This window comes from Etheostoma cragini, chromosome 1 (genome assembly GCF_013103735.1).
Source record: "Etheostoma cragini isolate CJK2018 chromosome 1, CSU_Ecrag_1.0, whole genome shotgun sequence".
NCBI classification, from domain to species: domain Eukaryota; kingdom Metazoa; phylum Chordata; class Actinopteri; order Perciformes; family Percidae; genus Etheostoma; species Etheostoma cragini.
This window is the reverse complement of record NC_048407.1, coordinates 20,020,683-20,032,444: the sequence shown is the minus strand read 5'-3', so window position 1 is coordinate 20,032,444 and position 11,762 is coordinate 20,020,683. Positions and strand designations below refer to the sequence as shown.

General features: G+C 39.8%; 1 protein-coding gene across 2 annotated transcripts in view; it reads right to left on the bottom strand.

The window, feature by feature from the left end:
* The window catches only part of myo1ea (myosin IEa), a 50,608-nt gene that overhangs the window by 932 nt on the left and 37,914 nt on the right, over positions 1–11,762 (bottom strand). Inside the window, exons 18-28 of one of the 2 annotated variants that reach the window (XM_034870668.1) lie at positions 10,858–10,956; positions 10,347–10,491; positions 7,530–7,644; positions 7,272–7,441; positions 7,039–7,184; positions 3,704–3,850; positions 3,232–3,389; positions 2,605–2,694; positions 2,313–2,517; positions 1,261–1,296; positions 26–195 (exon numbers count right to left, since the gene is read on the bottom strand). In XM_034870668.1, coding sequence (XP_034726559.1) covers positions 26–195; positions 1,261–1,296; positions 2,313–2,517; positions 2,605–2,694; positions 3,232–3,389; positions 3,704–3,850; positions 7,039–7,184; positions 7,272–7,441; positions 7,530–7,644; positions 10,347–10,491; positions 10,858–10,956 — 1,481 coding nt within the window. The remainder of the gene's footprint in view (positions 1–25; positions 196–1,260; positions 1,297–2,312; positions 2,518–2,604; positions 2,695–3,231; positions 3,390–3,703; positions 3,851–7,038; positions 7,185–7,271; positions 7,442–7,529; positions 7,645–10,346; positions 10,492–10,857; positions 10,957–11,762) is intronic. The other variant, XM_034870675.1, reaches the window with a different exon arrangement.

Below are 11,762 nucleotides of genomic sequence, written 5' to 3'. Positions count from 1 at the left end.
AAAAAAAAGAGCAAGACGTCTTTACCCTCTTTGATGATGTCAATAACGTCGTCAGCATTGAAGCTGAGCTCGTCTGTGTCCTGAGCGTCGTAGGCGTACAAAGCTTTGCACTGGGGCACCTGGGGTTTGGGTTTGGGTGCAGGTTTAGGTCGTCCTCCTCCCGGCGTAGGCCTGCTGGCTGATGGTCTGTGGGCTCTGAGTGATGACAAAATAAATAAAGAGGACAACCACATAACTGTCAACCTTTGCGGAAGGGCGCTACAGTGCGTGACAAGTTCAGCTCACTGTGCTGCAGTTGGCTGTGAAGTTAAGTCAAAAGAAGTTGTTTTTAGGTGGTGTTTCTAATGGACTATTACACTTTAACCAGAAACATCTAAAAAAAAAAAAAAAAACTACCTGTGTGCATAATCACCATCTTATTATGTAAAAGATTTTGACTTCAATTGGATTTTTCCACCCCTGACAGAACCACATTGTGGTCAAGCTGTAATCACCTGTAATACTTCCTGGATAAATACAAGTCAGATGATGCTTACTACTTCATTTGAACAAGGTGTTGCTGTTCACAAATCAGCCACAAGATGGTGATTGAGTACACATTTTATCTTTTACAAAATCTGGGGAAACTGTTGATCCAGAGTCAGTGGTATCTTTAAGATTTCTGTTTATAATGGCTGTATTAATTTACTTGTAAACCCCATATGTATACAGTAACTTCTCTTTTTAAATTAATTTTTAACACAATGCCAAATGTAATACTTAAGAATGAGAGTGAACAACTTGAGTCAACTGTTCCAACTAACTGAGGATCAAACAATTCTGAATCGTTGAAGTGGTAGTATTTAGTTTATACATCTGCAATATATGCATTTATGAAGTAAAAATTGTTTAGGCCTCGTCATCTTCAATGTTCATATCGCCAATAAAAATAGATCCCTGATTAAAATGAGGCATTAGGAGAGATGCTTAGAAGGGATTGTTTCATTACAAAAACACTTTCAAGAATCTTTCATTTAACAAAATGAAAGATCTGCCGTATTAAAATGAATTGCAATAGAATTCCCATTTGAAAACAAAGAAATTGAGCAGCAGCAGAGAATTAAATATTAGTTGCGGACTACAGTTGGCTCCTTTAAAAAGTTGGAAATTTGTCTTCTTGCAGTTAAAAAAAAGAGGAGAATAATCATCAACATATCCTGCTGCTGAAAGCTTTTCTAGTCCGGAACCACCACCCAGAACACTGCAAACACTCCAACTCACATTCCTCCATTTGAAGTTGGCCGTCTGTCTCCATTGCTACAAAAGAATAAATTATCCAAATTATGCCAAATTACAGAAATACAAGCGTGTGTATATGTGTGTGTCTATGGTACCTGTGGAAATATAAAAATGTGTGTTTGCAATGTGAAATGAGACATAAAAACATTATTACATCACATTCAGCAGTTATGTACATATTTTACAAATAAAAATACATAAATATAAATGATTGTTTATGTGTGTTAGTACATGTATACAGAGTAGACACTGGAATGTAAGTACATAATGGGAGAGGGCTTTAAGTGTAAACTAAATGCTACAAAGTTGAGTTATATCAGGCTGAATGATAATTAGCATTACATCAGCTGTTAAAGTGGCCTCAGCACATAAATGGGTGAGTCATACTTGTCAAATTCCCTGTAATGGATATAGAAAAGAGTGTCTGGCCTTATGGGAAAATGACAATCAACATTTTTATGACTTAAGTTAAAATTGCATCACCACAGAACCAACAAAACTCAGTTCTGGTGCAGGAAAAAAGCCTTTGTATCACTCAGCTCAAACAATTTTAGTTTTTTTTTGGTTGTGTTAAACTGAGATTTTGCATTTCTAAGCAGTGAAATGTCAAGACACTAACATATGATTCTGGTAGGTAAACTTTTAGATTTTTTTTTTTTTTTTTTTTTACCAAAGATATCAAAAATAGCTCCAAAGAGGCCAATTCACCTGCACAAAGATTATGAGAAAACTGCTAAACTATTTTTTATATGTTTTAGGAAGAAAGCTCCTAAAACATATAAAAAAGCAGGACAACACAGTGTACACTAAACAGAGACAGTTAGGAAGACACAAGATGAAGGGTTGACAAAATAGTCAAACTGCATTAAGTTTAATATGATCCACCTCTGTATCATAGCAGTAAAGTTTAAGTCCCTTTGTCCTCACATGTCATCTGTGTGTGTGTGTGTGTGTGTGTGTGTGTGTGTGTTTTTCTCTACCCCTGAATATACTTTGTGTGTTTAAATTTACTGTGTGTTGTGTCAGTGTCTCACCCTGCGGCTCCTTGATCAGGGACCTTCAGACAGTCCAGGTTGGGCTTCAGCCGGCTGCCGCCCTGTTCCTTCAGCTGGTTGGCGTTGCTGGGCAGGAAAGGGCGTGTTGCATTGCCGGAAGAGGGATTTCTTTGGTTGTGGTGCTGAGAGTTCCTCTGATTGGCTACATGGTTAGTGTTTTTAGGGCCACCATTCTGGTGAGCAACTGCAACAAAAAAAAGATAGTTTTAGACAGTCCACATGGATGGAAACCTGTTGATATCCTGTGAGATGGTTGATGTAAACGCTGCACCTGGAGGTCCCGGTGCAGCCCTCGACGGGATGTTCTGGTGAGTTCTGGTCCCATTGGAGCGAACCTGAGATAAGCTCTTCCTGGTTGGGCCTGAGGAGGAAAGAAATGAAGCAAAAGGGGCGTGAGACAATGTAATAAATTAATATTTTTGGCTGTATCTGAAATAGATGTTTATACCTTAGGGATTGTGAAATTGTGAAAGTCAAGTCAAGTCAAGTAAATGTCAAGTTCTGATATTAAAGTCGAAAAACTTGGGTTTCAATGAGTTCATAACGCTTTTTCAATGTTAACCAAGAAAAAAAAGTGTGGGTATTTTAAACTCAATAAAATAACTACAATAAAAACAACTGAGATTTTGTCTATTTTCATTCAAGTGTATCAATATTGTTGGCTCTCAAAGTACCCCTTTCTCTTTTCTTTCCGCCCCTCTCTCCCAACAAACAGAGTATTACGGTATTGCATTCATTCACGTAAAAGCATATCTAAATAAGAATTGCTGGTTATGTACTTCTATTGGTTAATATTGTACACAATCAAATTCACAACTTCATCATGTACATTGTGATGATGTTGTCACAGCTCATACTGAGAACAGGTATTAGTTAATACTTATCTGTTAATACTTACGTGTGTTTTTTGGAAGCCCTGGGCCGATGCTGACCTGCAGAGATTTGCTTGAAGGCTTCAGTACAGGCATGTCTCCCTGACCCCCAACAAATAAGACCTGCCGGGAGCCGCCCCCACTCAAGAAGCCCCAGTTCTCCTTCTTCAACTTCAGCTCCAGTCTGAGGGACAAAACTAATTTTAGTAGCGCTCAAGCCAAAAATGACTTATCAAATGGTCCCTATGACTTCATTAGGACATTATTTTAAGGAGTCTAACCCTGCTTAACAAGTGGTTTTAAAATGTAGCCTCATTAACAATGAAGGTTCAGTACCAGTCTAACTAATTTAACGTTTTAGAGGTGAGAATGAACACACACAAGGATGGTATGTCCTTTAAAACAACAAAAAGTTACATAACTGACTGTGGTGGATATGTGATTTACTGTTTGAACGCCCTCTGTGGTTGAGGATTTATTTTGCGTGTGTTTACTTACGTGTTACTAAACTTGAGTGGTAGCTTCCTCTGGGTTTTCTCCTCAAACCTGCGAGCCAGTAAGCTGATGAACTCAGTCTTGAAGATACACTCCAGCAGGCTGTCGTACTCCTGTTCGTGCAGGATTATTAAATCATCCTGCATTGTACTGAAAAACATGAAACATAACGCTTGTTATGAGGATGATACTCAATTATGTCTATCAATGAAGTCAAATGAAACTAACACTTCAAATGTGCCTTCAGGAAGTTAAAACCTGGCCTGTAATTTTCTAATGTTAAACTCTGATAAAACTGAAGTTGTTGTTCTAGGGCCCAAGCACCTCCTTGATGCCTTATCCAAAGAGATAGTTACTCTGGATGGCATCACCCTGGCGTCCAGCACCACTGTGAGGAATCTTGGAGTTATCTTTGATCAGGACATGTCGTTTAATTCTCATATTAAGCAAATTTCAAGGACCGCTTTTTTTTTTTTTTACCTACGTAATATTGCAAAAAACTGGAATATCCTGTCTAAAAATGATGCAGAAAACATAGTCCATGCATTTGTTACTTCTAGGCTGGATTACTACAATTCTTTATTATCAAGCTGCTTGAAAAGTCCATAAAGACTCTTCAGCTGATCCAGAATGCTGCAGCACATGTTCTGACAGGAACCAGGAAAAGAGATCACATCTCTCCTGTTTTAGCTTCTCTGTATTGGCTTCCTGTAAAATCCAGAATAGAATCTAAAATCCTTCTTCTCACCTACAAAGCTCTTCATGGTCAGGCACCATCTTATCTTAAAGAGCTCATAGTACCTTATTACCCCACTAGAGCACTGCGCTCCTAGAATGCAGGGTTACTTAAGAGGTACTTAAGGTTCCTAGAGTCTCCAAAAGTAAAATGGGAGCCAGAGCTTCAGCTATCAAGCTCCTCTCCTGTGGAACCAGGTTCCAGTTTGGGTTCGGGACGCAGGCACCGTCTACACATTTAAGAGCAGGCTTAAGGCTTTCCCCTTTGATAAAGCTCATAGTTGGGGCTGGCTCAGGAGAGTCCTGAACCATCCCTTAGTTGTGCTGCTATATGGCTAGACTGCTGGGGGACTTCCCATGATGCACTAAGCACCTCTCTCTTCCTCCTTATCTCCACCTGTATGCAACTTCATCCCATTAGTGCATGTTACTAACTCGACTTCTTCCCTTTCCCAGAGTTGTGTGCTTTCTCGCCCCCGTAGTCTTTTGCTCTCTACTCTCACCTCCTATTGCTTCCTGCAGGTATTTCTGGCTCTGGATCTGTGGAGTCTGGATCTGTGGTTGGAGTCACCTGCTGCCTCCATGTTCCTGCTCGACACCCTCTGCTATGATTCTTCGTGTCTCTCTCTGTTTGTCTGTCTGTCTGTCTGTCTGTCTGTGTGTCTCTCTCTCTCTCAGTCTGTCTCTTTCTCTCACCCCAAATGGTCGAGACAGATGACTGCCCATCCTGAGCCATGGTTCTGCTTGAGATTTCTGCCTCTTTAAAGGAAGTTTTTCCTTGCCTCTGTCACCTAGTGCTTGCTCTTGGTGGGAATTGTTGTACTTCTGTTAATAACATCACAGAGTATGGTCTAGACCTGCTCTTTTATGAAAAGCGGGACAATGAGATGCTGTGATTTAGCGCTATGTAAATAAAACTGAATTGAATTGAAAACCTAGATCCCTTGTATCAGCTGTGACATGAAACAAATCTCACTAACAAAAAAGGCATTCTCAACTTTTCTATTGATGTTTTAAAGACTCTTTGACTGCACTTTACTGTTCTGCTTTGATGGAAGTTAAGATGGAGAGTTAGAATCATCTTACTCATTTGCATAGAAACAGAGGGGCTGGGGAGGGAGGGGTTCACAAAGTGGCTCACATCTGAAAAGAGGAGACAGCTTGTGCCCATAACTCACACAAAGACACTTTGTTGCTCCCAGCGAGGTGGAGTTTTTCTCTGATGAGCATTTTACAACTCCTGCTTTTGCTCATTGCGCCACCTGGTCCATATTACTCCACTGACTCAAAAGCCACATGCTCGCACCAACAGCTCTGGGATTTCTACCTCTAAAACAAGTCATGCAGCATTCCCATCAACAACAAAGGCCCCAAAGGTCTCTCAGTTATTTTTATTATTATTTTTCTTTTCTTTGTGGTAAACTAGTCAACATCCTACCATGAGAATGTTTTTGACTGCATTTGGTTTCAGCAACATTTCTGAGATGTGGACCATTGGTCAGGTTTGCACACAAAGAGGGACAGACACACAGACATATATACAAGAGGCAGGCTTAATATACTCCACATGTTTTCAGTGTCCCTTGTGTGACATATACATGAACATGGAAACTTGTGTGATTAGAACTCCAGACTGTGGCTTTGAACTAGATTCATGACTTTCTGCAGGGTGCAGATTATATGATGGGCCCTGCATGTTCAGCAGCCATTGTCTTGTTTTGGAAACAACTATATACCTACTGGTATCTTCCTGTACTTTTCACAGCAGCACATTTCAGAAAAATATTGTGTCCTGTGCACCTAGGGCTTTTAAATAAGGGCCTGAAATAAGGGTTCAGGTAAAGTATCAATAAAACAATTACACAAGAGTATTTTGCCAGGTAGTCTCGCATAGCCAGTCCTATTGCCAAGGTGCTGTGTCAGTGCTGGAGTATGGTCTTGTTGATCATTCTGGGATAGAGGAAAAAAACGATCTGGCTTGTTTGTATTTGCTTAAAGCAATCAAAAATGTTCTGGGCGGCTCTTAGGCCCAAATGCAGCAAGTGGAAGGGTAGAAACATTCAGAACGTCATGCTTTATCCCAGCACTGCAAATCAGGTAAGCCTTACTAATGCCAGGTAATTTAAGTCTGGGTATGCAGGCACTGGTTTTTGTTGGTTTTATTTAATTTATTTTCGATACACACTGTGTGTTATATTGTTTTCCCTACAATATGTTCTTTCATTCAGGACCCTCGTGTCAATGTTTTAAACCTGATTCTCCTTAACAAATCTGTGTAAGCTTGACAAAGACTGTTCCTGAGCTGAACCCCAACCCCCAAGTGTAGCAGCAGGATGCAGTGCTTAAAGTTGACATATGTAGATAGAATGTGCACCAAATCTGTTGTGTTGTGCTCATAAATGCAAGAACAGTATGGAGGAACCTCATTGCTGCTTAAACTACATTGACCCTCCATTAAAACCACCTAAAGGAATAAAATACTTGAATAGAATTATGTAGGAACATGTATTCCATCTGTAGCCAGGGAGTTGAGATCTGATACAAATGTTACATTACTTATAAATGTTACAATCCATTTTGTCCCAGATTTGAGGGAAATGTACCTGAGAGACACTGCCAAGATCTTCTCCACCTCAATCCGTCTCTTCATCACCTCTGTCACCTGCCCTTTCTCTGGTCCCTGTTTCACCTTTTCTCTTCCAATCAGGTACACAGACTTTGGTGTCAGAATCAAGTCCCTCTTAATTCCCTAAAAACAGCAGAAACAGAAGAACTCCATGAATGTTTTGTAAGTAGTTTAGAAACAGAAACTGGCTACAGACTGAAAGAGACCAACCTTGAAGCGGCGGTCATATTTTGTGATTTTGTCTGCAAAGTCGATCTTTTCTCTTTTGCCCAGGAACTGCCGGAGCTCAGGCCTGTCATCCATGCCCAGGTAGTCACCGACAAAGTTTCTGTTGAGGCTGTGTCGCCGCCTCTCCTTCCGGTTCAACAGCAGGTCAGAAGCTAAATAACCCCAGAGAAAGAGAGTGAGAGATGGAGACAGAGGAACATGGACAAACAAATAAAGCTGTCAGATCTTACTCTTACTCACCTTCTTCCCTCATCTGGACATACTTCTTGCGGGCCAGGTATTTCCTCCAAGCTTTCTGGATGGTCCTGGCGTAGCCGTCGAACTTGCGCTCCCTTGTTTCTTCCAGCAGAAAGAGCTGTGAATGCAAACAAAGAGTATTAGCACGACACACAGTTAAGACACATACCTGCACAAACCCAAACACAGACAGCCAAAAACATAGTGAAAAGAAGGAATGATTGCACAGATACACTGAACATGTCGAAACTCTCCTCATGGCTTTTTTGTGTGAGGAAGGTGAAGGAAGACCTTAGTTTTTACTAGAGTAAAAGCAGTATTATTATCTGAAAGAATAGCAGTTTGGTGAGATTGTTGGCAGGAATCAATCGCTGCTCTGTTGAGCTGAAGAGCAACACTAAACAAACTGAAACTGGTGTGTAAAAAACACCAAACAATGTCACCCAGACCTTTTTGGAAAGCTACAACATTGATTCTGAGTTTTTGTTGTCAGAACAGTAGACAATTTCTGTCTATAAGTTACACATGCATGATATTGAATTGATTTGTTGTAATACCTGGGTACTTGCAGAGATAAAACTAAGTATTTTAAACCAAGGATTACGCCAATGCTATTTAGTCCTTGTTTAATTAAACTTCCTTGTAAAGATATCTATCTATCTATCTATCTATCTATCTATCTATCTTCTATTGTGCTAGGAAGGGATTCTACTGGCCATTCTGAATAGGAGGAATCATTACGAGTATGTTTTGAGACTGACGTGAACAAATGTGAACCTATCCTTATTGATACTTTGTATTAGGTTTACTGGAATACTGTAAAATGTTTGATTTGTTTCCGATTTCAAATTTGTTCAACATTCAACGTTCAATATTGTTCTATTCAGTATGATACGTACAATGCTTACCTGTATACACATTAAAAACATTATTTTATTCTTAAGTAATTTCATCACTTCCTGCAGAAGGAGCTGACTCCGTGCCAACTGGTGGCAACAGACCACCGGTCTTCCTGCCAGTCTATGTAATTTCCTGATAGGCCTCTAGACACGCAATCACAGTCTCTGCCCTCTCGCCCTCCCAGTCTAAACATCCTGCAGCCCACTGCTGTAAGAGGCCTGGCATCAACACGGTACACAAACTGCAGTGTAACAGGACAGGAATAAATCACAAACAACAAAATGCACTGAGTCATTGATTGAGACTGTAGCACCATGTAATCACTGAGGCTTCAATGTTTTTAACAAGATGGGAGATTAAACTTCCCAGGTGACAAATCCAAGAACAGGCATCTGGTGGGGTTTGTGTTTATATTTCTTTGTGATGAATTTTTAAGGATCATTATAAGTACTGCAACTAACAATTCTTTTCCGTTATAAATGAATCATAGTAATTATGTAATTAATTTATCATTCAGTTAGACAGAAAACTGTTTACTTTTGGCCCCCCTACAGGTGTATTAGTATACAATATGTCTTCATAGGAGAAGTTAAAATTGCTTACAAATACTGCATATTTATTAACATTTAAAGCCATGTCCTTGTGGCTGCTTACTAAAAATTACTAAATTATAGTGTGTTGCAATGAACCATTATCAAATGTTTGTATAAGGCTTATAAATCATAAATTATCATTGGATCTATAAAATGAAGCACCTTTGAGAAACAGGATAGTAAAACATTTAACAATATTCTTTGAAAAAATAACCTAAACAATAATTGCTTAATTGCAGAAATGTTGCCGATTTATTTCTCATGATCAACTATCCTTTCAGCCCTTATAATTATCATAACTGACAAACAGAAAACATTCAATAAGTCACCATGGAGTTGTAAACGGTAAAATAGATCATAATAAATTAACTTAACAAATTGACAATGCAGCACATGTAAGACCTTTGACAGACAGCAAATCGCCGCTCATCCATCAACCCCTGGAGGAGAAACTCTTCTCAAACATCTGGCATGGCGTCAAACAAACTTTACTTATTAGATCCAACAGAAGAAAAAAACGCTTCAGTCATACAACTAATTAACTGGTGTCAGTGTCTTATCAGAGAGAGAGGTTTGTTTGGAGAAGCCTGGCAGCTCATTTCAGCGGTCCGTCCTGTGTGATATTTGCGTTTCACAAGCACACCTCAATGACTTGGACTCTCAGTCTGACAGTGTGGGGGATGGGGAACTCTTGGCATGCACTGCTGCACTGAATAAGTAAAGGCATTCACGATCAGCTGTAAGGCCTGAATTGAAACTAAGATGTCTGTGTATTAGCTCCTAAACTTCTTTTTGTGTGTGTGCACGTGCATGTTCCTTAGTGCATGATGTGTACAAATGTTAATAAGTGAGAGCATGGGCTTTGCACAAGTACTGCTTTCATAGGAATCATGAAAAAAGTAGTTATGATGGAAAAAGACAAGCTCTTCACGTTGCCCCCCCCAAACTCTGCAACCACAGCCTGTGCTTGTGTTTTAGTTCCAGAGCGGTGTTTACTCAGTGCTGACGTGGTAAAAGGGTCAGGTTCAATCTCCTCCCCAACATCAAGGATTCAAGCATGATTTGGGACACTAGTGCCCTTTTATGGAATTAACTGTAAAATGGTGTGTTGACATTTTTCCCCTGCTGAGAAAAAGGCTTTTTTAATGCCACAGACACTGTGACAAGTGATTTAAGTTCTATGTCTCTACAACAAATGAAAATGTTTTTGCTTTGTAGTGCATTTTCCTGGTTTGCATTTTTATAGAGACATGGTATAATAAAGGGCAAAGACTAAGCAGAAGAACAGGCTGTGACCGTCTGAAGGCGAGGCGGATGTCAAACATACCGACTCAGGGGCTTTAACGAAGAGCTTGGTGCGACCAAGCTGGAACTGATCCTGGTCCATGTTGACAGACCGTAAGAGATGAAGGACGCCTTGTTTCTCGTCTCCTTGCCACGTTGGCCAGGACTCTTTGGTCAGGATGGCGTACCTGAGGACCAGGAAGTTTATTAAAGATAAAAGCATTTACATTTGTGGTTGTGTAGGTTTGGATGGAGGGTCATTTACATAATATGACACCAGTTCCCAGCTGTAAATGTTGATTGACCAATCCAACAATTTCTCTCCTGTAATTTCAATACCTAAACCTCACTGAGTGGAAGGTAACAAGAGGCTAGAGATGGCACTAAAACCACAACTGACTGAATGTAAATGGAAGTAGAAACAAGTTATGAGTGATGCCCATTCTGCTTAATAAGGTCAATTATTGATACCTAACAGGCACACACCTTTAAAAAACAAAACACATCACAGTTAAAAATTAGTATGACATCACTGTGAGTCTGAGGCAGTTTACCTGTTGAGGAACTTCCTGAAGACTCTACGATAGGCGTAGCCAGCACGCCTCACCCTGATGTTTTCTTTCAGACCCAGGTACTCCACTTGGTGCTTTACTCTTGAGACAGAAAAAAAATATTAACATTAGTACACAACTTACAAACCTCTTTCTGTTCTTTAATCATAGTTATCAAAATTGTTGCAGATTAATTTCATGTCGATAAACTGATCGTTTCAGCTTTAAATTGAAGTAAAACACAATACTGTAAATACTCATACATGCTGACCACTAAGCCATTTGAATGTGGAATTGTATTGATGGAAGTTTATCCTTGCTTGGTTTTCCCCTTCCCTTCCTTCCAGCTTTTTGTTCTATACTTTTGAAATAGTGATATATTTGTGTTGTTTGAAATTTTGAAAGATGAGAATAAAGTAGCAGAAGACATACAAAAAGTCCAGAAAAACACATCCTAATGTTATTTACTGTGATTGGTAACCACAAATAGCTTTCACTTTACTATTAGTGGTTTGAGTTATCAGCTATAAACTTTAACCCAAACATCTTTTAACAGGTCTACGGCACATGAAGCTTCTTTTTCACTCGCGGAAGCGATAATCACAGGTCATTGTATGCAAAACAGCTGCGTTTTGCGAATTTTTCTCTCAAACAAAGACCTTAAGCACTACTTAGTACACTCAGATTTCCTGTGAAAACAGCAGATCCGGTGCTAATTAATGAGCCACCCTGCGCCCGACTCACAACAGGAAGGTCATAGGCTCTGAACAATACAACAGCACTCTGTATCTGAACATGTAGTGCTCAAAGCATGTGAGCAAGGAAAAAGAGCGGGGAAACTGAAACAAATGGGGGGGGGGGGACATGTCTCACATGACTTGGTCTTCAGAAGAAATTAAAAAGTTAGG